General features: G+C 38.5%; 1 protein-coding gene across 4 annotated transcripts in view; it reads right to left on the reverse strand.

Moving 5' to 3' along the window:
• Positions 1-10,857: 10,857 nt before the first annotated feature.
• Positions 10,858-27,429, reverse strand: part of Erbb4 (erb-b2 receptor tyrosine kinase 4) — a 1,089,367-nt gene continuing 1,072,795 nt past the window's right edge. For 2 of the 4 annotated variants that reach the window (XM_052749761.1, XM_052749762.1), the window contains exons 26-28: positions 22,812-22,859; positions 21,391-21,688; positions 10,858-19,135 (exon numbers count right to left, since the gene is read on the reverse strand). In XM_052749761.1, coding sequence (XP_052605721.1) covers positions 18,690-19,135; positions 21,391-21,688; positions 22,812-22,859 — 792 coding nt within the window. In that variant the 3' untranslated portion in view covers positions 10,858-18,689. The remainder of the gene's footprint in view (positions 19,136-21,390; positions 21,689-22,811; positions 22,860-27,429) is intronic. The other 2 variants (XM_052749763.1, XM_052749764.1) reach the window with 1 other exon arrangement.

The following is a 27,429-nucleotide window of genomic DNA, read 5'->3' on the forward strand; positions in this document are numbered from 1 at the left end:
TGTTTGTCATGCTTGTAAAGAGTCAAGGAATCTGAGTGGGAAAAAAAGGGGACAGACAAAGAGAAGACTTGATCCTGATTTTAATCACCTTGTGGGCCCAAGGGAAGGGTCAATGCTTCTTAGCATATTTTAAGTGCTTGTTGTATTTCAAGTTTTAAAAAGTGACTAAAAATATATTTCCACACAATAGAAGAATCTTGAACTATTAAAAGTAAACCTTGCTGGGTGGTGGTATATGCCTGTAATCCCAACACTTGAAAAAAAAATTCAAGGTAATCCTTAGTGACTCAGTGAATTTGAGGCAAGCCTGGGCTACATGAGACACTGTCTCAAATAACAGAAATAAAAAATAATAAATAAACAAATAAATAAATAAAATGTAACAAATAAATAAGAAACTGAAAGTAATGCATATGTATCTGCATCCTTCTCCCACACATTCAGAACAGGAGTTCAGGAATAAATTAGTGTTGCTGGAGTTTCTAGAGTCTCTGCTTTGGTAGCCTTAATGAGCCAGGCTCAGCCACAAGTCCTCAAGACACAATTAAAAGACAAAATTAAGTTGTATTAGCTTTCTGCTGCTGTTATAAACCACCATGACGAAGACAACTTTTGAAAGGGAGAGTTTGGGCTTAAGGCTCAAGAGGGATGAGTCTAGCCTAACAGAGAAGGGCAGTAGGTAGACATGTGAGCCAGAGCAGGAAGCTGAGAGCTCATTCCCTCAGCTGCAAGCAGGAACCAGAGGGAGCCAACTAGACATGGCTGGAGGCTTTTTCCCTCAGTGCCCTCCCTGGGTGATGTTCTTTCTCTGGCAAGGTGTCAACATATAAATATCCGCCAAAAGCACAACTAACAAGGGCCCAAGGTTTGTTTGTTTGTTTGTTTTTGAGTCAGGATTTCTCTGTGTAGCCCTGGCTGTCCCGGAACTTGCTCTGTAGCCCAGGCTGGCCTTGAATTCACAGAGATCCACCTGCCTCTGCCTCCTGAGTTCTGGGAATAAAGGCAAGTGCCACATCATCTGGCAGGGACCAAATTTTTAAATGTCAGAGACTGAAAGACAGTTCCGACAAACCACCATAATAGCAAAAAGCAGAAAAGGGAGACTCATTCAGTGTGGCTAGTTTGGGAAGAGAGACAACGAGATCTTATAACAGCCAAAGACAGTCTTCAGGATCCTGACACGAAGTTTTGGTTTGAATAGTTGCTGGAGGGATTCATAGCTAAGAAGTCTAGGACAAGTGAACCTTTAATTCCAGTCATCATTGATCCATCACTATGTAGGCTCCGGTCTCTCCTACAAGATAGTCCGTCAATGTGTCAGAACTGAGTGAAATCTCTCTCTAAGAGACGAATTCCTCCTGTAGCTGGCAAAAGACACCATCCTTCTTCTCTCAGCCTGAGAGCCCTAGGATAATCCAATTTCTTGGGGACCATTGTCTCAAAAGTCTGATAGTCAAAAGAAGAGTGAATAAATCTCTCTTTAGAGTATCATCACTCTTGCCAGATGGTTCCATTAGCACACAAGGTTTGGTTGTTCAGTGGTGACATGTCTCCAGGGGAGCAGTTACCCATGGATAACTGCTGGGGATGTAGCCATCAGAAGGCACTTTGTGATACTATTATGGATGTTGTTATGTACACCTGAAGCAATTCGGCCTATTTTATCAACTTGACAGGACTTGTAAGAATTAATTTACAAAAACATCAGGATTGATGTTCTTGGCTTCATGGGTAAGGCTATGAATTTGTGACTGTGGTTATTTGCATAGTAGGATGTTCCTACATGATCAGTCCTCCATAGAAGCTTTGGATCCTGACATTCCAGCAGGCTTCCCTGGGTATAGATTATTTAGATTGGCTCTGGTATTCCACACGGAGGGAGAGACAGATCTTAGGAGAGTAGAGAAAGGTGAGAACTTAGTAGCTGCCATATGAATTCTCTAGCCTAATTTAGTGCATATCCTCTTCCTGTTCCTCTTACCCTACTACTGTAATAAACCTTAGCATTGAATATAACCTGTTACTGAGTTTTGTGAGTCCTTCTAGTTGATGAAGCAACAAAGATGTTAGGCAGACTTAGTAAAGCATAAACCAATGGTTCTACCCTAACTCCTGGGCCAGGTAGTCACTTCACGTTGCCATTTTTATTTTCTACCAAAATGACTGCTGGCCTTTTTCTGTACTCATGTATTTAATAATATTGCTGAACGGTTAAAGCTAAAAGGCTCACTTGAAAGGCCTCATTTCTATCTGGAGCTGTGACTTTGTGCTTCTCCACTTCCAGCCAAAGGACTCACAAAGCAAAAGCTTACCGCTGTGAACCACAGAATGCCACAACCAGTGTTGAGATGTCCGTTCTGAATTCAAGTGGTAACACCAGAGAAAGCCCCAGGCTAAGAATGGTGATTATGGGCACCGCCACGAACATGGACAGCCAGAGGACACGAATAGATAGAAGCCACTGTGTGGGTGTTGTTGCTGGTGGTGGTGGTGGCTGCACCGCTTCTTTTGGTCTTTGCTGTCAATTGAGTCGGACAATTATTTAGGAGGCGTGGTCACCAGTGCTCACTCCACTTAACCAATAGCTCCTCTTGCCTGGGAAGTTAATGCTTTCCTCAGCATTTGCTTCTGACTCTACATCTGGTTCCTTCCTCTTTTCCTCCCAGGAAACAATTTGCCAACCAGAATCACTTGCTGAGCTTTTCTGAGTTGTTTTGGAATTTCATTCACTACTCTCAGATTGCATTCCCTACCTAGACCCACATCCGTAATTGAGAGAACAATTTCTTAAAGAGGATTTTAGGCAGGATGCATAAACGGTGCATTCTGTTTTGAGGGCACTATGAATTTGGAAATCTATGAATCTGACTGTTAAAATCGTAAAGGTGATGGATCATCCCTGTTCTTAAATACATTTAATACTTTAAAAGATATTAAAATATATTAAAGTTAACATGTTCTAGCCTGTGTGGTCTTAAGAACATAAATTAATTTGTAGCTGTTTTAATAGCCTTTGACATTAGCAGGTAGTCAATCCTCCTCATTTCAAGAAAATTCGAATTTTAGTTTTCTGGTTGAAAGCCAGATTCTTTCATTAAAACTCAACCTGACCATCTTAGTCGTCAGCAAACCATAGAAAACCTGCTTGGTACAAAGCCGTGTGCTCTTTGGTGACAGGAGCAAACTATTTCTAAACATAGTGAGAATTCTAGTTCAGTCTACGTCAATGTTACATTTTTTTCTGCAATGCTCCTTCTAAGCTTGACATAAAGATGTCAATATCTTCCTTTATATGTTCTTCAGCTTATACAATTTTGAAGTAGCTAAAGAAATTAGATAATACTAGAAGAAAATCTGGCTTCTTTTGCAGAATATTAAAGTTGACCCAACAGAATGTTGGAGTAAAGAATGCCTTAGGATACTCACTCATTGGCCTGTCATTCACTAAGGCTTGGGAGAATTCAGCATGAACTAGGAGTGAGATGAAGCATTTTCGACAGAAAGTTAAGAAGTTAAATTCTCAACATGAGCAGCAAAATACTTAAAATTTGTTCAAGGGCTTATAAGATAGCTCAGGAGATAAAGGCACCTGCTAATAAGCAAAAAAAAAAAAAAAAAAAGGAGTTCTAACCGTAGCTGCAGCATAGAAGAAGAGAATTGAATCCTGAAAGATTTCCTCTGATAGCCACATCACACCATGGCATGGGCCCTCCCTTCATTAATTAATTAATCAATCAATCAACTAATTAAATTAGTTAATTAAAATTTGTTCTATAAGGTTGCACATCACATTTCTTACATTGGGTGTGAAAATTCTTTTACCAGATGTATAACCATATGATGATAGTACCTTTTTAAGATTTGATTTTTATCATTTTTAATTGGGTATATGTGTGTGTGAATATGCACACACACACGGGCAGCTGCCCTCAGAGGCCAGCAGCATTGGATTCTCCTTGAGCAGGTGTTACAGGCAGTTTAGGCCACCAAGGACAGGTTCTGGGAACCACACTTGAGTTCTCTTCAAGAACAATATGCATTTTATTTGCCTGCCATTTCTTTCATCCCGTAATTATATTATTAATATAAGGTTTTAAAAGGTCTGTATCTTCCATTTGTTTTTTCTTCTCCTTTTCTTTTTTATTAAGAGATTTTTCTATTCATTCTACATATCAACCACAGATTCCCCTGTCCTCCCTCCTCCTACCCCCCAGCCTTCCACCCCAACCCATCCCCCATCCCCCTCCTCCAAGGCAAGGTTTTCCATGGGGAATCAGCAGAGCCTGGTACATTCAGTTGAGTCAGGTCCAAGCCCCTCCTCCCTGCACCAAGGCTGCGCAAGGTGTCTCACCACAGGCACTAGGCTCCAAAAAGCCGGCTCATGCACTAGGGACAGGGCCTGCTCCCATTGCCTGGGGGTCCCCTAAACAGTTCAAGCTAAATAACTGTCTCACTTATCCAGAGGGCCTAGTCCAGTACCATGGGGGCTCCCCAGCTATTGGTTCACAGTTCATGTGTTTCCACTAGTTTGGATAGTTGTCTCTGCTTTTTCCAATCATGGTCTCGATATCCCTTGCTCATAGAATCCCTTCTGTCTCTCATCGATTGGACTCCTGGAGCTTGGCCTGCATCTGCTTCCATCAGTCACTGGATGAGGGTTCTATGATGACAGCTAGGGTACTCAGCCATCCAATCACCAGAGGAGGTCAGCTCAGGCACCCTCTCGACCATTGCCAGCAGTCCCTGGTGGAGTCACCATTTGTTTTTACATCAGCAGTTATTCTCTTTTCTCTCCTTCCTGTATTTCTTCCTCATTCCCGAGACTCCAGGGAACAAATGGTCGCCAATCACCTAGAGTTCAAAGAGCTGAGTGGGCCAAAAAGCGCAAAGCGCGTGGCCCTGAAGGCCTGAGAGGGGAGTGCCCAGAAACTCAGCCCACACTGACGCCTAGTCAGCGTGCAAACAGCACAGTGAATAAGACGGCAGAAAGCAAAGGTCTCAAGCAAGGAGTGAAAAGAAAACTGACGACGGTACTACAACCAGGAGTATGAGAGAAGAGCCCCATTTCCAGGCTCCGAGCTAGAATCCAGGCAGGTAGGTATTGGTTGAGACCCAACCTCGGTTTACCTTCAGCTGGGATCCCCCCTCCGGGCTGACTACCTATGGTACTTTGGTTAAGTTATTTCATAAATTTGAGCTACTTTACCAAAAAAAAAAAAAAAAAGGAGAAACCACATGAGCTTACAGTATGTGTTGCAAGCACTGTCGTGACACAGACTTGAGGTCATTCCTGGGGCCTCTCGGGGCATCTTCAAAATGTGCTTGCCACGCCTATATCACAGTCCTTCCTTCAATGGCGTTCATATGCTCCAGGCTTACAGGATATACACCTCAATTGCCAGAGGCCTTAGCTGCCAAATATCCAGGGATAGATGGGCTACTTCGTCAATGAGACACCCTTGAAATGCAACTGTCTCTACCCTGATTGCTATGTAAAAGCTGCCATTGGCCATTCAGGCTTCTCACAAATCTTCTCAAAGCAGCATAACCTCTTGCCCTGCACAGCATTTTCTTCAGAGTTTTATTATAGAGTAACAATAATTCTGCCTTTCATCCACCCAGGTCAACCTACTGGTTTGTTTCTACAGTGGTCAGAGTGGGATGCATGTTAAATGACAGTTCTTTCCTCACTATTTGTAAAGATTGGATTGGGTAACTAAACCCAGGCCTTATGAATAGCTGTTCTCTCCCTCTCCCAACTTCTCTTCATCTTCCTGTGAAGGAATCTTGCTGATTCTTATTCCCCACCTTCCATTAGAACTTTGAGATATAGCCTCAGGAAGTCCATCTGGTCTTACACTGGAACGAGGCTGGTAAGGAGTCACCTGATCAAGTTTTCTGAATCCAGAAGCATTGCAAGTGGACAATTTTTACCGTGTCCTCTAGAAATGACTAGGATCTGGCAGGATGCCTTGAGTACCACAGTCCTATGATGAATATATGAGAGTGAAAGGTACATTAGATCAAATGGCTGGTAGTCAGATGTGGTTTTCAATATCCCAGAGGAATACAGACTAGGGCAGTGATAATCACCAGCGTGCAGGGCTGTTGTGTGAGTTCTAATAGATGGTATCTTTAGTTCTAATAGATGGTATCTTTAGCTACCTGCAAAGACTAGATTTTCCCTTCATCGTCATTGCTGCAACAGCCACATGTCAGGCAAATTCATGTTCACTCAGCATCTAGCTGCTCCCAGGACTTTAAACCTGAACAGTACCAGGTGGTTAGTTTCAACTAAGAGAACGTGAGCAGAGTGAAGTGTCGTTCCTTGACAGTGACAGTGAGAAAACCCACTCGGAGCTCCCAGAATTCTTCTCTTTATTATGGTTATCATTTGGTACTGTTTAGATGTGTGAGCTGTAAGATGAAGCACCCTGGCTTCCTCAGGTAAGTTTTATAAGAACTGTGAGGCTATAGAGAAAATAAGCCAATGATGCTTTAACGTTAATTTATCATCACTGCAGAGCCTTTTAAGTCCTTGAAAAAACAGGCCCCAGAATCTACAGTTCTGAGACAGTGAGGAGAAAGATGCCTTAAAGTTGCCTGCATACAACCCAAGCAAAACTTCTATTTTTTTCAGCTCATGTTTTCTACTCCTAACTAATCTGGTAATTTACAAAAAAAAAAAATTCTTTTTCAGAAACGTGTGCACTTACATTCATTGTATACCTGAACTTAAATGTGTGAAGAAAAAGCACATCCTGGCAGCTGTTCAATATTAATATGTATGATAGCTATATTATTCCATAAGGGATAAAGTACGAGCACTAATAAAATACACAAGAGGATAAAGTGGATCTTAGCTATGACACTTCTCACGTGTCATAAATACTTTTTTTGCTTCCTTCATTTGTGACAAGGGGAAGCACTAGTACATAACAAGTAGGATTATAGGAAACGTTGAAAAAGACAACACATATAAGGACTTTAACAGACAGCCATCTTACAGGAGCACACAACCAGTTTCTGTTATTTTTACGTTGGCATGGTGGCAGCTCCTGCAAATCCACACGAGCATAATAATCTCACACTAAGTAACGGCAGGGCAATTCTCTAAGTCCTAGAATAAATAGAAGATAACACTAAAATGCCATGTAAGGTGACTAGGATAAAATATGAAGTCTTAATCTTCAGGATATCTTTGATATGTATGTGCCTCTTGCAACAGGACTCGGTGGGCAGCTAATAGAATGTAACTTTCATGCTTGGAAGATTTGGTGTCAAAGAGGCAGGGACCTTTGATCGTCTTCTGTTGTAGAACTCTACTTATCTTGGAGTGATAAGAAAGTAGAAAAGGGTCAACCTGTTTTCAAGATGGCTGTTTTTATTTTAAAATCCTACGGGTAACTTGCTAGAGCAGATACAGGCATCATCACACATCCCCTGTGTGCTGTTTGGTTCAGTCTTCTGATTGCTGTCTTGTGGTGAATGGTTCTGTTTATAGCTTTAAAACTGCTATCTGGGTGACAGGCTTCTGTTTCTAATCTTAAGATGGTTGTCTAGTGGCTTTGCTCCCCATGGTTTATCATGCAGCTTGATGGTACTTGGGAGAGAAATACAATTAACTAACTGTTCACCTGCTTGGCATACAGTTTTATAACTTGAAGTATGATATGTATCTCGAGGCTTGTGGTGAGAGAGCTTGAGAATAAAGATTTTATGTGATGTCTTATACTATAAAAATATACCTTTAAATACTTTATATAGTTTATTCTTTCTATAATTTTTACATATGTGTGTATGCATATTGTGCATGTACCTCACCATAGATCTTTAAAGTTAAACAGGTATAAATCCAAGATTTTTAAGTTTAAAGCACATAAGAACAGTGGGACTTTGTATTTTAACATGAACTATGACCTCTAACTTCCAGTATATTCCCAATACCTTACAATTTATTTATGATTTTTCCCCCTATAACATCACCATAATTCTTTTCTACTGACTGTTTTGAGGCAAAGCCTCAGTTTGGATCCTGAATGGCGTGGAAATTCTTATATAGCCCAGGCTGGTTTTCAAGTCATGATTCTCCTCAAAATTCCAAGTTCTGGGACTATGGTTCTGAACCTCCAACTTCCATTATCATGCTTTTAAATGATCGGCATCTTAGGCTACATTCTAGAAGTTTCCAGTGACCATTTTACAAGTTATAAACCCTAGAAAATGCATCAATCTCTTTATAAATTAGGGAGTTTTTGTGGAGTATATCTCTGTTATTATTGATTTATGTACTAACTCTGCTAGGAAAAAATGTGGTTATTTGCAGTATTCTTTGATACATGAGATGACACAGGTGGTACCTTGACCAGTTAAGTTTATGCAGATAGTAGGCTCTCCACATGGTGATGTTTTGTATACTTTTCTTATAACCCCAGGATAGAGAACTGCTTCAAGCTCAAGATCCGAGTGGGCTAGAGAGTGAGCTCCAGATCAGTCTGGAGCTGGGTCTTTACATCTCAGTCTTACTATTTAGTTTAGAGTAATTATTATTTATGTTTAGTTTAGACTAATTATTACTATTTTATTTTTAAATTTATTTCTTTAAATTCATTTTTTTAATTTATTTATTTTTTAAAATTTATTTATTTACTATGTATACAGTGTTCTGCCCTCACATTATACCTGAATGTCAGAAGAGGGCACTAGATCTCATTACAGATAGTTGAGAGCCACCATATGGGTGCTGGGAATTGAACTCAGGACCTCTGGAAGAGCAGTTAGTGCTCTTAACCTCTGAGCCATCTCTCTGTGGCACAGGCCTTTAATCCCAGCACTCAGGAGACAGAGGCAGGCGGATCTCTGTGAGCTCCAGGCCAGCCTGGCCTACAGAGTGAGTTCCAGGACAGGCAAAAAGCTATACAGAGAAACCCTGTCTCAAAAAACAAAAAAAAAACAAAAAAAAAAAAAAAAAAAAGGAAAAGTATTTTTGAGCCTCAAAATATCCACCCACTTTTCCAATGGCTCCATACAATTGTTTGACTTTGAATAATACAATGTCTAGGATGTCTAAAGGGTATTGAGAAGCCAGGTACCATGGTATCCAGTTATAATCCCTACACTTGGCAGGTAGAGGCAAATAGATCAGAAGTTCAAGGGCAGCCTGCCCTGTAACAAGAAAAGAATCCCCCCCACACACACACACACAAACAGCTCCCGAGAACCCAACCACTGGAGCCATAAGCCCACCCTGCACCACCAATTGGGAACAGCTGCTCCCTGAGACAGAATCCACTAATACTGATTGGACTAAGCTGCTCCCGGAAAGACAGAGCCCAACAGCACTGATTCGACCAAGAACTCCTAGTGGACCAAGACTATCAATTAGAACAAGAGACGCACCTTCAGACACAGACATAGGCCTATATGACATTTGCTTCTTGAATGAAGAGAATCTAATTTTCTATTATAAATAAGAGGATTTGAAATATTTTGAGGAGCTAAAACACTTAGTTGCATTTGAAGAGCAGTTGTTAAGGAACTAAGGAAACCATTGGTAGCTGGAGTCAGTGCATGGTAAAGCAGGGTCCCACTAGAATGAAGTTCTTATTGAGCAGGAGTACAGGGGTGGGTGGAGCCTAAGAGAAGTGGTGAACCAGCAGAGGAAAGAAAGATACATAGGACAGAAAATGTGACTCCCAAGGTAGCATCTGTCTATAATAGTTGCATGACTCTAGGTTTTCTTTTTGGTTTTGTTTTTAGTTTTATTTTCCTTATATAAATGGCTACGACTGTCTCAGTAATATTTATTTAAAGAGTGTGGCAAGCCAAGTGAGTCAATATACGCAGAATAAAGTTATGCATCATAAAATGCTTAATAATTTGGTAAAAGGTAGAAGTGAAATAAACCAGCATGGTACTACTAGAAATTTCAATTATCCCTTAAAGTTTAAGGAAGAAGTTGTTCCCTTCTTTTCTTCAGTCTATCCATGACCTAAATGCATGGTGTCCTGACATATTTCACCCTGAATACAGTTAATTGACAGTGATTGATTCAGATGAAAAGGTCAAAACATCCGAGCGTGAGAATGAGGGTATGTATGTAGGTCCACACAAACAGAAAAAGGCATTATTTAAATAATATTCAAAGAGCCATAACTGAACATGTTCAAGTGAAATTTCTGTAATATATTGTGTTAAAAGGCTTTTTTTTCCCTGTTGTTGCTCCTGGTTTTAGTTGAGATAATGTATAATCACCTAAGTACAGTAGTTTGAAAGAATAATAGACTTCTAATGAGAAATTATTGGAACTGTGAAATGTTTGCACTTTGTAGGCAAGAAGTAGTAATATTAAAACTTAAATGGAAAAGAGGTAATAAAGAGTTGTGAGTGTCTGATATCACTCTCCCAGAGTTCCAAGGTCTTGACTCCACAGTTAGTTCCCCTCTGAAGGCCCCACACCTCCTTCCCATCAGCAAACATGGTTTTGCCATTTGAAGTCTTTGTTTAAAAAAAAAATATTGCCATGAACTACAATGAAGGCAGAAAGAAACAAAATGTTACTTGGATTCCACCTACAAAATATTTTATAATTCTTTTATTCCCAATGAAACAAACCAACCACAGTTAATTAAGCAAAGCCTGTGCAGATGAGTCAATAGGCGTGTGCCTGGATGGTGAAGGCATAGGGAAATGGATCCCAGTCCAACCGACTGAAGGCTTCTGAAGAATAATCAATGGGATTTCTAAACATGGACAGACATAAAGCCATTTTCACATCTTCAGGTTATTAAATGCAGAACAAACCTTTCTCTTCCCCAACTGATTTTTTTTCTTATTAAAAAGTTCCAGCACAGAAAGAACATTTGTTTCATATTTTATTGAATTTCATTTATATTAAATTAAAAATATATTTCTGACAGATTCATGTAACAAAAAGGCAGAACAGTTTTCAAATTGTTCAGCTGGGATGATCAGTATGGAATGAGGCAAAGCAGTCGCATTCTATACGTGCCTTGGGCAGGCACAATTCTTTCCCAAGAGTCAGAAGAGGATCCTTGAGAACTAACTCAAAAAGCCTAATTACATCAATTTAAAATACAGTTTCTCCCTTGTCCTCAATAACAACAGAAAGTCGGGGCAGGAGGGAGAAGAGGTTGAAGGGTTGGAGGAGAAGAAAGAATAGGAAAATTATACTAAAAATATACCTAACATTAAAAAAGTTAGTATGTGTTAAGTGCACAATCCTTCATAGATAACATAGAAAAAAAATGAAAATAACATTTCACCACACACAATCGGCATATCCTATTGTGTAAGCGAGTGCAGAGGTTGGACACATCACAATAGTGCTGAACACAGAATCACAGGTAATGTCAAAATGATAACTTCCAACCAAAAAAGAAACAATCACAAGCCAATTACTTATATACAAATGAACCCTAAAGACAATTATGTTCCAAATAAAGATGTTCACAGAAGAAAATCAAAGCAACATTATCCTTATTTACAAATGCAGCTAGCCATGTCTTTAACAAGCTATAAAAATACTATTCACATTTTCAAACATACAGTAGTATTTTTTGTTTGTTTATTTCAAAAAGGCAGCTAACTTTGAATGCTGGGTTTGAAATGAAACATCGATGGCTACCAGCGAGTTATTTTTTTTTTCAGCCCTGTCCTTTGATGATACTTCAGAGGAAAGAGGACTCATTTTCTGTTTACAAGTCAAAAAATAAGGAAATGAGCGCAACTCTGCCTTTTCTGCAAATTGTCTCCCTTTCTCACCCAAACTCTCTTATTTAACTACTGTGATGCGTGCATGAGATGAATTTTGAGAGATTTAATGTGACCTAGTTTTGTGTGTGTGCCATGAATTGTCTTGCACATGAATCTCATTTATATTTGATCCTATTCTAGTGATACTCAGAAATGAGACTGATCAAGCAGCCAGAGCATGGGAAAATGCACTGTCAGTGTGCGGCCATGCAGGCCTTGGTGCTCCCATGATGAGGTGGACGCAAGCCGGCCAGTAAGGTGAGCATTCAAAGTTAGCTGCCCTTGCACAGCTGCTCAGTTTAAGAGTCGACCCATTTAACAGCAGTACCAGTTTATGCTACATATTTCAAAGTACCTTACTTTAAAAGAACGGCTTACATGTATCTATCTACATTTAGAAAATTACTTTCATAGCTGATTACTGGAATAATTCCAAAAGGGTTCTTGGAGTGTTGTGGGTGTTACTCTCACTCCCCACTCCCAGCCCCTGAGAGATCCAGAACTATACAGGGATATGACTCTCACATTAAGGAAAATGGTACAACCCCTCCATTAACTGAAAAACACAGAAAATGAAACTTGAAAGTCAGGTTTCTGTCAATCGATAGAAGGTAGGGTTTGCTAGTCTTCAACGGGGCAACAGGCCAGGGGAAACATCAACACATTAGGGATAAAAATAGCAAGAAAGACGAATTGGTTTGGACAAACTGGACTATTGTCTACAGGTATGAAATCTTGTTTTCCTGTGTTTGTATATTTATACAAATATAAACACTTCGCATGACATGGGGGAGAGCACACTAAAGCATTAAAAGAAAAATTTCCTTGTAGAGAAAGTATAATTCTGTCAGTCGACGTGGGCTTTCATTACAGTGACATGGTGCTTGTTATAAATGTGTTAGATGGATGGATGTTCAACCAAACCCAGAGAAGGTTCTTAAAGGTGAATTGCCTCTACTTTTGTGATAATAACACTCCTCACCTGGGAAAGAAAAATCTAGCAGCTGTAAAATATTTATAATCAGGAATAAAATAAAGTGATCAAAGTAAATAAGTTAGTCGGCTGCAATAACTTAGTTTTATATATATATGTACACATAAAACTATCTACACATACACAGTTTTCATGGAAAGAGTAAAGGTAAGATCTAGAGGTGCATGTACACACAACATGAGTTTCGAGACTCATTACAGAGCTAACTTATCTCAAATTCCTACAGAGAAGTCCACAGTGAGAGAATCAATTGTCATGGAAAAACAATTTTAGCTTCTTAAATAATTTTTTTGTGCTGTCTTTTGTTTGAGAAGTAGTTTACTACCATCTAGAGTGGTTGAATATTTTAATGGAAAAAAAATCAGGCATTTGAGGGCAAAGGCTAGGTCAGTATTTCACAGAAGAGGATGTGGGTCTTCATAGATCCACTATGGCTTGAGAAAGCGACAGCCTTAGGAGAGCCACTTTGAACTAGTGACAGAAAATCAAACAGAAAAAGGCATTGTGCAAGTGGGGGACGGAAAAGCAAAGGTGCCACTTTCCTCTGAGACTCAGAGGCAAATAAAATTTTCTGTGTCTCTGATAAGGTGATCACTCACTTGCAAAGCTAACTTTCAAGGAATTTCCTTCCAGGGGAGACATGTGAATGCTCCTTGAAATTGGGGCTTATATAGTCTTTTCAGCCTATGACTCTAGAAGCATTTTCTTTTACCTAAACCATCTCTTGGCCAGGAGTGAGGTGAGACAGGGATCTGCAAGGGAAACATCCTATCTATTGTACATTTAATCAGTGGGACTTGATGAGCAAGAATCTGAAATTCTTATTATTTTATGATGCTTTCACTTAAAGAAAGGAACAAAGCAGCCTCTGATGTTAGAAGGTTTTATATATACAAATGCAAGGGCACCTGATCCCATACAATGTCCACAGTGTCTTTGTGCTCATAACAGCGGAGAGAAATCCTTCAAAGGCATCTCTAAGTTTAGAAAAATTGTGTTGATTCTATCCAGACACGTGAATGTTGACCTCATCTTAGTGTCAACAAAAAGAAGGTCTCAACTGCCAATGATCTTTTAAAATTATGCCTGATTCACATTCATATTCACATGTCATTTTTTTCTTGAGCAGATGGTCAGCAGGAGACAACCACATGCCTTGACATGTCTACAGAAGGACAAGACTGTCCTGCAGCCTCACAGAAGCACAGCCAGACTCTCTGCCCATGTTATATGCAGTAGAAGTTGGTTTGTCTGACCTTTTAACTGTTAGTAGCTGTTGTTTTGGATTTCTCATTTGCCTCATAATGAACCAACAGTTAAAAAACAAGAGTCCAAAAGAACACCTTTTTAATAGTTTAGAATTTTTGCTTCAGCATCTACTTATCAAAAACAAACAAAACAAAACAAAAAAAGGTAATGGGTTCCATATTGGTTATGTAGGCAAGAAGGTATGGTGAGAAAAGAAAAGACATGTCACAAATTAAATATGTTGTGTTTGCTTTCTAAATGATAACACTCATTTTGTTGCTGTTTGTTTTGCATCTATAGAAGGTAATATAGACCCTTTTCATTTCCTTTACTCATTTGGAAGATCTCTTAACCTCACATGTGGTTTATCTGCCTGTTAAAGCACTTCAAATTGATGTCTGCAAAGCAATCCCTTTCTGCATCCTCTTTGTACGTAATACATTTTAAATGTAATGAAAGAATAGGAGAACAAGAGAAAAATCATCTGTAGTGCTCTAAAGCAAGTTTTCACAATTGAAACCACACTATGTCAACTATCTGCTAAACCCAACCAACAACCAACCATTTTAAATGGCAAACTTATTTTTTATTTTCTATGCAAAACCCACCCTACATTTTCATAGTCTGAATTTTACTGTGTTATTTTATATTTCATGATTAATTTTCTAGTTTGATTTCTTCTTAATATTAAAAGCATTTAACGTTTGATAACCTAACTAATTCTACGTCTCACGGCATTGGCATGATTGTGTCCAGTTATACACATGCTTTCATGGTCACTTTTTTTCTTTTTTTTACCTTGTGAACTACATGTACTAGTTAAATAATCAACAATTACAGATGGACAAAGAATTCCAGTTTTTAAATAAAGGTTAGACTGTTCAAAAGAATCTTATATTTACATCCTTCTGTGTCAGGCATAAAAACATTTTTATTTCTAGTTTGACATCTCAGAAAACACATCGATCATCCACCAACCCCATGTATCAGCAAAGCCTCATATCTTTCTACTATCCTTTCCCCACCATTGCCAATATGTGCCATTATCAAAAGGTGTAACACATGAAAATGACATACTTATCAGCTGCCCCCCCTCCAATTTCTTCTTTCAAGTTAGAGCTAGTCAGCCATTCTTCCTGACTTACAAAAAAAACAGACTTTTACTAAGTCTTTGATCTTCCATTTTGTGTTTTTAATAGTTTGAAATGTGCATTGTTTTTCACAGTTTCAAGAATGCTTCTAGAGAGAAAGAACCACATCCTAACCTGTGCTACCAATGTAATTCAGAAAACCAGGACTAGCTTCTTGCTTGAGCTGCAGCGTTTTGGTGACTCTGAACCTCTCCTGACTTAGAGGATATTTTTTCTCATCTGTTTAAGAATAGCTTCCTTAAATAAGTATTTCACCAAAAAAGAAAAAAAAATTACCCTGCCTGAAAATTAGATTCCCCAAACTTAAGCATGATCATTACAATTTGACGATTTAAAAAAAAATATAGTAAGCTTAATTTTAACATTAATTTTACTGAGTCTTTCAAATTGATTCTGCATATTCTGATTGGTGCTGCTGATGACTATCACCTGATATTCCATAGCAATCTGTAGGCTTTAACTAGTATCTTACAATTTCAGTTTACCAGGTTAAACAGGTTATTCTCTTAAGTAAATGAAAGCCCTCCTCACAATCCCTGTTTGCTGTCCCTTTAGTCCACTCTTGAATAATTTCCCCCTAGGTAGTCAAAACTAAAAAAAGGAATGATAAAATGGCATTTAGGGGTCATTCTCAATTTCTCCGGCATCTGTCTCCAGGGGCAGATGTGTAGAACTGTGAATCTTGTGCTTCTAAGGAGGAAAGAGACAGCATTCACTGACTATGTTTCCATTACTTTAACAGTTAAGAGATTATCTTCTTTCTTTTACAAAAAAAGAGTCTGCTTTCCTATTCCCACTAGAAGCCATATGAATATTGTAAACGAAGAGAAAAGGTCAGGACAACTTTCCAAAGGTGCTGCCAGCGATGGGTAGGCATAGATTTATCTACTAGCAAAGGCTTACATTTCAGCTCTTCATACTTAATAGGGACCTATACAAGGTCTCTTTTCTTGTAGATGCCTCTGAATTGGGTTGGGGAGCTTTGGGTTTTAAAGCTGCGGCCCTTGGATCATGCTATGTCTTTATCTCTAGTAAATTTAGGGTTAGACTTCACTAGACAAGATCTCACAAACCCTCCTCCTGTCTCTAGTTCCCATTTTCAATTTGCTTCACTTCTCTTAGTATAAGAAGAGGCCAAACCCAACACATTTAAGAGGTTTGGCCAAAGATCACCATTTGCTGCTGCTTTCATAGTAAGACTGTCACTTTGCCAGTGATACCATATTTTTCTGGTCAAGTTTGTGTCTGGATAAGAACATAGAAGTGATTGTACTTGTCATCTTCAGTAGTTTAAAGGATGTTTAACTTACATCCCAATGAGTTCTCAGAACTTTTACTAAAAACCTGTTCTGTAAAGCCTTTCACAAATAGTTAATGTGACCTGGTTCCTTGGACTCATGGAGAAATAAGAATGTCACAGGATATAAATCTAGATTGTTAGCATTTGAAGTCAGAGATGATATCTCATTTATCTGACTGCTCCCCCACATACTTTTAGTAGACTTTAAACAAATATCAATTGAATAAATCTAGATTTGGATGGATGGATTTACTCTTTCAAAATAGGTAGAAACATAAACGTCCTTGAAAAAATTTCTCCCTTAAGCACTCTGTTTTAACAAGAAAATGTTTAATCTAATTGATTTTTTTTAGGCTAGTGAGTCTAATTGTCTCTTAATAAAATAACAGTAGAAAGAAATGTTTAAAACAATGTAAATGACTCAGAGAAGAATTTTGTAGAAAAGAGCGAAGTACTAGGTTTCCTTAATTCCTAGAGATTCATCTGTCATTGTTCCCATCAGTCATCTTAACACCATAGGTGTTCTTTTCAAATGAAAGCTAAAAGAGATGGTTCCACAACTGGGACATAGTATGGTAGTAGATGAAGAGTCATTACATAAATTATTACAAGATTAATGTATTGGATGATAAAATGATTGCATGAGAAGGGTTTTCATGTTTATTTACAACTTTTAACTCAATCATGGACCTGTTCATATGCTCCAAATGTTTATGATTTACTTTTAATTATAGCAACTTAGGTGGGAAGAGTTAAGCTACCTTCTACTCCATATAAACAGAGTCTCGTTCTAGAAATTCCATGGATTTCAAGCCAGTCCTCAACTTGCATTCCTTCACACAGAGAGTACAAACTTAACATACTTCCTTACACAGCAAATGTCACAGAGTATGAAGATAATGTGCTGGCCCTCTCACCGCAATCCCTGGGTACTGTTCCAAAGTCCTAGTTGGCTTGGTTTGGCATTTCCACAGTCTGTATTTATCTTAGATCCTTTAAAAAAATGTACTTAAATCTGCTGGTTGCTTCCATATTGCTTCATTCAAAATCCAAAGTAGAGTTCAGAAAAAGAGCAAATAAAATTAGAGCTTAAGTGCAAACTACATTTCTGAGTACCTTCCATGTAGACGTACCCAATCCAGTGTTTCTTCCACTGCATGGATCCCCCATGGGACCACCCCTGAAAGTATCAGTAGTTTTTTTGAACCACACAGAACTGTTTCTTAGCATCCCTTCTACTCTGAAGATTACCACTGCCCATCAAAGACAGTCATTTATGGCGAAAAATAAAATGCTAAAGAATGAAAATGACTGGGAAGAATAAATTCAGTAGTGCAAAACATGAAATCTAGATTTGATGCTATTTTTATTAGTATCTTGGCTTTCTCTTCTAATTTAAATGACTGCATGATTTAAAATAATGGCCTCTACATCATATAATTTTTTTTTGTGTGTGTGTGTGTCTGTGTGTGTGTGTTTCAACTTTGTCAAGAAGCTTTTATGTAAATATCTTCGTAACTAGAAACTACAGCCCAAAATAGGAGAGGAACTAATATAAAGGAACAGGCCAAAGCAAACCAAAATGGGAACACCAGAGAGGCCTTCTATGCATAATTACTAGTTATAACTATAATGGAGATTTAAAAATTATAAAAGCTGGGTTGGCCATTCTTCCTTGCCAGGAAAGAAACTATTGGAGAAAGAAATTGGCTTCTCAATCTCAGTTACTATCAAATGGGATCCAAATGTTCATCCTTTTGTTCTAATGAAAGCTTTTGTATGATTTTAGGGATGCTGAATATGCACAAGTCTATGGATGCAGATGAGAATGGAGTCTGGGTTTTCAATCACCTGCATTGATAGGAGAAAGGGAAGGAATGAAGGAGGGAGAGAGAATGTACAAGTTAATGCTGGGACTCTGACAGCAGGCAGTACTGCTTTATATACCCTAGGCCTTCTCTAGCTCTGACACTGTTGACCAACCCATATGAAGAAACGAAGAAACAGTGTGTGTCTTCCTGTCTTTCTCCTTCAGTCTTTCCTTCTAATGTTCAAGTTAGGTAAGCACAGAACTATCATTGCGTCTCTACACCTTCCATTAGGAAGTGTCAAAACTACTGGCCTTGGGAGAAGGAAGAAGACCACCAGAGAAAGAGCAGGGGTGTGTGTAGGGGGAGGGAATGGAGTGGGCATGTCTCTCCACCTAATACCCCAGCTGAGCTCACACCACAGTATTCCGGTGTCTGTAGGGCGGAGGGGGCAGCATAGTGCCTGGCTTCAGTGAGAACTCAGAGAGGTACTCAGGATTCTCTGCCACAATAGGGCGGATCCGTCCGTTCTGTTTATAAAAATACTTTGTGCTGTATTCCTGCAGGTAGTCTGGGTGCTGAAGGGTGCTCCGGGGTGGCAGGCTGTGGTTCCAGTAGTCGGGGTTGTCGAATGCTTTCTTGGCTTTCTCGGGCACAGACAGTACGCTGTTCTTCAGGTACTCGGCGTTCCCCAAGGCGTTGGCGAAGGTGTTGAGATAGAGTGGTTCATTCACATACTCATCCTCCGCCTTGGGCGGACCGCTGGAAGCGCTGTGATATTCCGGGTTATCTAAAGCTTGAAGGTCTCCATTTTTTCTCCGTGACACAAAAGGGTTTTCTTCCACAGGATTCAGATATTCTGAAAGAACATATATATTTATATATATAAAAATGACATCTAATAGAGATCTACGTTCAGATATCCTTAATCTGACTAAAGTTAAGAACAAGGGTTAGGTTTGTTTAGAACAAGAGAGCCACAAATTCGTTTTCTTTTCTCAAAACAAAACAAAGCCTGCATATAGTGCCGTGGGATGGTCTGTATGTCAAATGTGGTGCAGATTGGTCAATGAATAAACCACTGATTGGCCAGTGGCCAGGAAGGAAGTATAGGCGGGACTAACAGAGAGGAGAATTGAGAGAACAGGAAGCTGGGTGGAGGAGACACTGCCAGCCACCATCATGACAAGCAGCATGTAAAGATGCCGGTAAGTCATGAGCCATGTGGCAAGGTATAGATTTATGGAAATGGATTAATTTAAGCTGTAAGAACAGTTAGCAAGAAGCCTGCCACGGCCATACAGTTTGTAACCAATATAAGTCTCTGTGTTTACTTGGTTGGGTCTGAGTGGCTGTGGGACTGGCAGGTGAGAGAGATTTGTCCTGACTGTGAGCCAGGCAGGAAAACTCTAGCTACAATGTAGATTGGGACAGGAAGGAGAAAAATGAAAACAAAACAAAACGGTAACAAAAAAAGTTAGCAAAACAGGGCATGGACAAGGACATGGGTCGGAATCCCAGTCTTCTAGATTTTCTTCTCTTCTAAAGGCACCTACATATGGTGCCAGCTCTGTAAAGGCTTCTGTTTATGGGGCTGTCAGGGTTAAGTACCCTTTCTGGGGCTGGAGAAATGGTTCAATGGTTAAGTGCTTGCAGCTTTTACAAAACGGCCAGAGGCCAGAGCTGGCTTCCCAGGATCCATATTAGGCGCTCACAAACTCCTCGAACTCCAGCTCCAGGAAATTTAATGCCCTCTTCTGGCCTCCATGGGCTCCAGCACACATGTGAACACAGACATAGACACACAGACACACACACACATACTCCACACACACACACGTGCACAGACACAAGCACACACATACATTTAATATCAAATTAAAATCTTTCCAAAAATACCCTTTGTACAAAAATCTTCACATCTCTCTCTCTCTCTCTCTCTCTCTCTCTCTCTCTCTCTCTCTCTCTCTCTCTCTCTCTCTCTCTCTCTCTCTCATCTATCCACCATCATTCTATCTATCTTCTCTCTCTCTCACTCTCTCTCTCACTCTCTCTCTCTCTCTCTCTCTCTCTCTCTCTCTCTCATCCATCTCTCTTCCTAATTTATTCTGGACTATAGTCATCAAAATTCTCATCATATTATGCTAGGTAATTTACATTATGTATTGAGGGATCAGTAGCCTGTGTTTCACATACAGTGACCAGAGCCATATAAAGATGATATAATGGGATTTCACAGTCTTAACATCTGGCCTGCTGCTGATACTGACAGACATCATCATGATCACTATTTTCAATAACAATTATTCATTATCTCTGTTTTGTGGCACTGCTACCATAGAGAGAAAGAGGTTTTTTTTTTTTTTTTTTTTTATTTCAAAACTAAAGTGTTACTTAATGTGGGTGTTTAACCTTTCTATGTTTAACATTTACAAAGCCATTAATTCACAAACCATCTTCAAGATGGTGGTGCATGTAAGTCCATACAGAATCAAATTTCATTTTTGAAGAATCACTCACAAAATTCATAGTTTCCTGTGATAAACTTAGTTATTTTTGGTGATACTGGGGTCAGTCTAAATCTAAGTTCTCATGTGTGATAAGAAAGCACTCTATGATGATTCAAAGCCCTAACCCTACGCTAGGTTAATGAGATTGAATGTTTTAAATAAATCAGCTCTCTTATTGTTGACATCAGAAGCTTTGGTCCTTTGCCAGTAACACCGATCTTTACAACCTCCATGGTAACTTCAACAAAGCAATTGTTCTGAATCCCTGTAGTATCATACTACTTCATTCAACTATTGCAATAAAGGTAGGTTTAAGTTGGTGTTTGTCGGGCTTTGTTGTGCTTATATGTCACTTGAGGATTTCATTAAAAATCCAATTTCGTGTTCAGGTGGAGCTTGAAATTCTGACTATTTAAAGAAGTACTTAGGTACATAGATGCCACTGATTCAGAAAACTATTCTCTAATAGTCATAGCCTGGGCCTTTTCTATTATAGATCACAAATATCAGACCCTCGAGCTGTCTGGAAACTTGGCTTCCATCCCCTGTTTGTTTGATGGAGGGGATCATTGAGCACAATCACTTCTGAACGTTCAGCTTGTACCTTGTTTGGGTTTGTCACGCATGGGAGTCATGTAGCCTTCTTCATCCAGTTCACCTCGTGGGTTCCGTTCTGGGGCAAACACCGTGGGGTCAGCACTATACCTCTGTGTGCTACTGTCTTCTTGGACATGGGGTGCCACTGTCTTGCGTAGGGTGCCATTACAGCAGGAGTCATCAAACATCTCAGCTGTTGCACCCTGAGCGACTGGAGCTTCTGGTATGGTGTTGGTTGTGGCTCTGTAGGGCATGGCTATTCCTTGTTGTGTAGCAAAGCCCCCATCCTGGTACACAAACTGATTCTGTTAAAATAGCAGAAACATATTGGGAGAATCAGTGGTTAGGAAAAATTGTAAAAGGATCCTGAATGTTATTAGCCACAAAGGTACCAAACACATTGTCTTTCAAGTTTAGCAATTCATGACTTATTTTCCTAGGAGGCTAATGAATTTGAGGTAAAGACTAGACATATTTAAAATTCTACTTTTTTCTGTGTGCATATATATATATATATATATATATATATATTCATATTCATATTCATGTACGTGTGAGTGTAGGTATACATGCATGTGGAGGTCAGAGGTCAATGTTGGGTGTCTTCCTTTATATCCCTGTACCTTAATTCTTGAGACAGAATTTCTCACTTAACCTGGAACTCATCAATTTGCCTATATTGGTTGGTCAGGAAGGCCTAGAGATCGTCTTTCAGCTCCTTCCTTGTGCTGGAATTCGAATGTCCAGCTCTTTGTGTAGATGTGGGGATCCAACTCAGACCATTATGCTTGTGGAGCAAGCAATTTTCTGACTGAGCCATCTTCTCAGCCCCTTCCAACCCTGACTTTTTCTTAATAGGTAAAAAAAAAATCATGTGGAAATAATTTAAATTTTCAATTTTTAAATTTACTAAGTGTGATCTAATAAAAAAGATTTTTGTGTTCTTTTTCTACAATTGCCTAATTTTGTTATGAAACTCAAAATAAATTTTCATGACAAATGGTCTTAAGTGCAGAAGTACAGTGAAATATTATGAATGGCAAGCGCCAATACTACCTCCCATTCTGCGGTTACTATGACGTTGGTGTCCAGTACCTAACAAAAGGACAGTCACTGAGACTCAGACTTTACAGCACATGACCTGCAGTCATGAGACTGAAGATAAAATCTTCACCCAGAAGCATAATACACGGACTGGTAAATCCTTCCAATAACCATTGAAAGCTCCTGTTGGTGTATGATGTCTCAGTTGCAGATTATCACCTGACATACAGACATCTACACAGGCAGCTACAGGATCTATAGCCAATTCTTGACTCACTGTTGGCAAAGGCAAAAATGAGGAAATAATATGGAGGTAAGAGAAGAAACGTGGTTAAGAGAAGACCAAAAATCCTAGAAGATGAAGGCTGATCGTGAAATACTTACTCCCGACATGGGGGTGTAGGCAGGAGGAGGGCTGTGTCCAATTTCACTCTAATAGGAAAGAAAAATGGAATGATGGATATAATAAGAGGCAACATGGATGAAAAACTAAAAAAAAAAAAACCAAAGAAAAGAGAAAGAAAAGATACGATTTGCATGAGCCAAAGAAGGGAGTGCACAAGAGTGATTTTTCCTAGTCAAATTGTGTTCATTCTCACTACAAACAAGCAAATTTAAACACTAATTCTGCCCCAGACAAAGAAAATCACATTGACAAAGTAAAATTTTTAATGATTTAAAAGAAAATAAGACTGACATAAGAATTATAATTTTTCAGATTAACCGTAGAAGACGGAGGGTGGGGAGCCAGAAATAATGAAACTGTGTTTTCAAATAAAGGATAGTTGGTTTTTTCACATATCAAAAGACCCAAACAGCTTCATGCTATTTAGGATCATTACAAAATACCAGTTTGTTTCCTTACAAGAAAAAAAAAAAGGGGGGGGGGTGTTCAGAAGGAAAAAGAAAGTGGATTTAAACTCATCTAAAACATTTTCTATTAAGCTACATTTATTTTCACCACTTCAACAAAGGCCACTCAGTCTTTCCTTATTAATAAAAAGGCCACATACTATTGTATCTTCCATTCTACTTCTTAAAAAGGGAAGAAACAGAAGAAAACTTGAAAAGTAAATTTGCTACTAGAAACATAATTCCTATTCCTTTTATATAGTCACACAACCAGGTTTTGGCTTCAAAAAGTCTATATTGTTATGACTTAATATTCTACCCTTTGGGCTATATGAAGGTGAAGGTAAAATATGATAAAATGTTAAGGATACTGTTCCTTCAGAAGAGAGAAGTGGGGCTGTGTGAATCCCAAGTCTGTTCCTTAATATAAAAATACACACATATATATTCACTCATTATTAAACACACTGACTAAGAACAGCTTTCTCTGTGAGAATTTCTCTGCTTCTCTGGTATTGAGGATAATGAATAAAGCAGGCAAAAGTTGCTGCAACTATGATGCGACTCTGTACATCTGATCTCAAGTCAACAGAGATGACTAAAGATCCTTCCAGCAACTTATGTCATGTGTGTGAAACACCAAAATATCATCTCACATCAGTGTTCCTACAATTTAGAGATTCATAAGGCAATCCCAAAAGATTGTTCTATGAATAGCAACTATTTAATGTAAATCAATCGCCATTGAACAATGCAATTTCACTTAACAAATGCTATTTGCCAGACTGACCAAAGAACAAGTCCTATAATGAATTTATACTGCATCTCACCCTACAGTTAATGACAGAATTGAGAATGAAGATCATTTCCCTCTCTAATTACACAGGGGTGAGTGAGGCCATGAAGTATTTGTCAAATTATGCCTGCCCATTTCACTTAGAATAACATTTCTAGGTCTATCTGTGTCTTTTCAAATGATAAGCTCTCACCTATTTTTATAGTTAAACAGTATTCAATTTTGTATATGCTTCATATTTTCTTGCTCCATTCAGCAGCTTATGGGCATTATTTTTATAGATATATTTAAGATTCAATGCACAGGAGTTGATATTATACTATGCACATTTATTTTGTCCTGTTAGAAATTTTAGGCTTTAGGTCTAATCAATCACACATGTTCAATTGTAAAATATATCAGACCCCCCACTTTCATCCTTGGTCTCTATTCTTTGGAATGACAAATTATGCTCTGCACTGTAATATAAATGTAGACTATATATAATGTGTAAGTATATGTGTCAGCTAATCAGAGTTCTTAAGTCAAGGAATCATGTCAAAGGTATCCATCAAAGATACATTTTTAATGCTTATCTGTTATCTGATTATCATAAATATAGGCAGATTTTGCTGTCCTTTATAAAGACAGAAAATCAATTCTATTTGTTCATAATATTTGAGAAAGGAATATTTTATATAGTTCAGTGACTTGTAAAATTGAGGAGTGGCACAAATAAAACATGATAACTGCCTGCATTAATGTTATAACATTTGAAACCCCAGACTTATCATCAAGCCCTGATTAATTAGCAAGTATTTAACACATTTTAATTAAATCTTAATGATCAAATCACTGGTCACTGTTATAGATGTTAGAAACACTAAGGCATACTAGAAGAGATATGGACACTGACTGACCTTTGGGGACTTATAATGAACCGTCAGACATTGCCTGAGATTATGGAAGTAGAATCGAACAGACAAACACAACAAGGCACAAAAGAACGATGCTGTTGGAGTGAATTCATTCCACGCCTGCAATTACATATCAGAGGGTAAAGTATTCCAAAACACTAGTAATTACCTGTGTTCCTTGACCTCTCACTTGGCAAAAATGCTCATTCTGTATAATGCTCAATTTGAATCACAGCTACAGCTAGCATTGATGGTGCATTTTGTATTTTTTTTTTTCGAACTTGAAAGATGAATGATCAAAGGACTAACTCACAAGCCATTCTCAATGAGGAAACAGTTCGTTATCTATCTTCATTCTCTAGGATAGAATGCCTTCGGTTGTAAAGGTGGTGTACCGTAAATAGCTGGACTTTGCAGTTAGCTTGCTCTGGGACATGAAGCAAGGCTCTCTGTCTGATAGAATGCATCCACTGTCCCTGCTCTGACAAGTCTTTCCATCATCAACCTACCAGCTCCCTCTCTGGACACACTGCCAAGCAGTATCACAGTAATAGAGTGTCTTCACACACTTTTTTTTCCACTTCTTCTCATTTTCACCATTAAAATGAAAACAAATTCTACACAAAACTCTTAGCATTCATTGTTTTTAGGGGTACTGGCTGCTTTTTACATTTCTGTTTCCATTTTTCTTTCAGTTTGCTTTTTTATCTGGTTCCTATGATAAAAAGCACATCATTCATTTCCCCATGGAAGGGTAATGCAGCTCCAAGGGAACATCTGTGAGGCCAATTAGCTGGGCTGGAAATGTGATATAATTGTTGTTTAAATATATTTAAATTACATGTTAATCACTATGTCATAATTTACGGGCTTTGAAAATAACTTTTTGTACTTCAGAGCCAAGCCAGATTTTACTTGCCTTTTCTGTTTTTGGTTTGCAACAAGCACTTTACTTTCCCTTCTTTCTTAATTCCTCACACTCGAGGAGCTGAACTTTTAATATTGGAAAGAATGACAGGTGCAAGTAAATTGGATGAGTGAAAATTAAGATCCCCACCACAGCCAGAATGAGCTGGAGTGACCTTAAAGTCCTTCTCAGGACAAAGCATTGCTCTCAGCTAAAAGGCTTTGTTTTCACGTTGTGCCTCTTTCTGCTGTCCATCAAAGTCTGGCTTTGTGGATCTTTGGGAAGCAGCGCCAGGTGCACTCATTCAATTAGCTGGCCAGAGGATTTACTGCCAGCAGGACAGAGATAGAAAGAGGTGGGTTAGGAACTGGGGAGTGATGAGGAGTGTGTTCCTGGTGGGGCGATTAGTAAGGGTGATGGATAGAGGAAGTTTAATGTTGTGGCCCTATCCCTGGGACATTGTATGATTGACTTGAACCCAAATGTCATAGGGTATAGAGAAGGCAAGTCTTAGCAAACGTAAAAAAAAAAATGTAGTGTTAAATGCACTTTTAAATGCCTTAAAATTAACTTTACAGTTGAATAGTGCATATTTGAACCTCTGTATGATTACATGCACAGTATTGATGTTTATATTATTTAATATTGATCCTGAGAAATTTTAAATAGAAAACCAGTTAAACTGTGATTTGTGGTCCAAAAATTATCATACCAATGAATGTATGTTCTTAGAAAACAAAAATAACACATGTTTAAATGCTTAGTATATATCTAAACATGTGCTTAATGAGTTTTTAATCTCTAAATAATTATAGTTTTTGATAGCAAATACAACAAACTACAGCAATTTCAAGCACAAAGAACATAAATTCTGCCATCAGAAACAGAATGTGTCTGTAAGACATGGCTAATCCATCCATCAGCACTAACTTATTACCTAGACACGTCCACATAGTAACTATAATGGATTTTCAACCCTTTGTCCTCCCAGGCATGTATACTTAACAGTCTAATGGGCATTTCCACTTGGTCACAGGTCAGACATCAACTCAGAGAAAGTGTTTTGGCATGGTGTGCAGTTCCCGACAGGCAGCTGCAATGTTCCTTCTTCCTCACAAGTTCATATACTACCATCTTGAAAACCTTCATACTTCAGAGGGCAGACGGGAGAAAACTGACAAAATGTGCCCGTGTGGGAGAGGCCTATTGAGATTTCAAAATGCTGATGTTAATCTGTCCATCTATGATTTTACATGTACTTACATATATGAAATCTATTATCACCTATCAATATATCTATTTATTATTTACTCTTCACTTATTTATTATCTATATAGTACCCATGTATCTTATCTATGATCTATAAATCATCTATTTACGATCATCTTTTTATCTATTATCTATATATCACCTGTGTATCATCTATCTCTTATATATGATATAAATATACATCATGTGTCTTTGTCTATTTATACCACATCTAATAGCTTTCATCTATTTATGTGTTTATTTACTAATGTCCTCACTTGTTTGTCTCATTTGAGTAGGACT

The sequence above is a fragment of the Peromyscus californicus genome, unplaced genomic scaffold, assembly GCF_007827085.1.
Source record: "Peromyscus californicus insignis strain IS unplaced genomic scaffold, ASM782708v3 Scaffold_21__1_contigs__length_65335640, whole genome shotgun sequence".
NCBI classification, from domain to species: domain Eukaryota; kingdom Metazoa; phylum Chordata; class Mammalia; order Rodentia; family Cricetidae; genus Peromyscus; species Peromyscus californicus.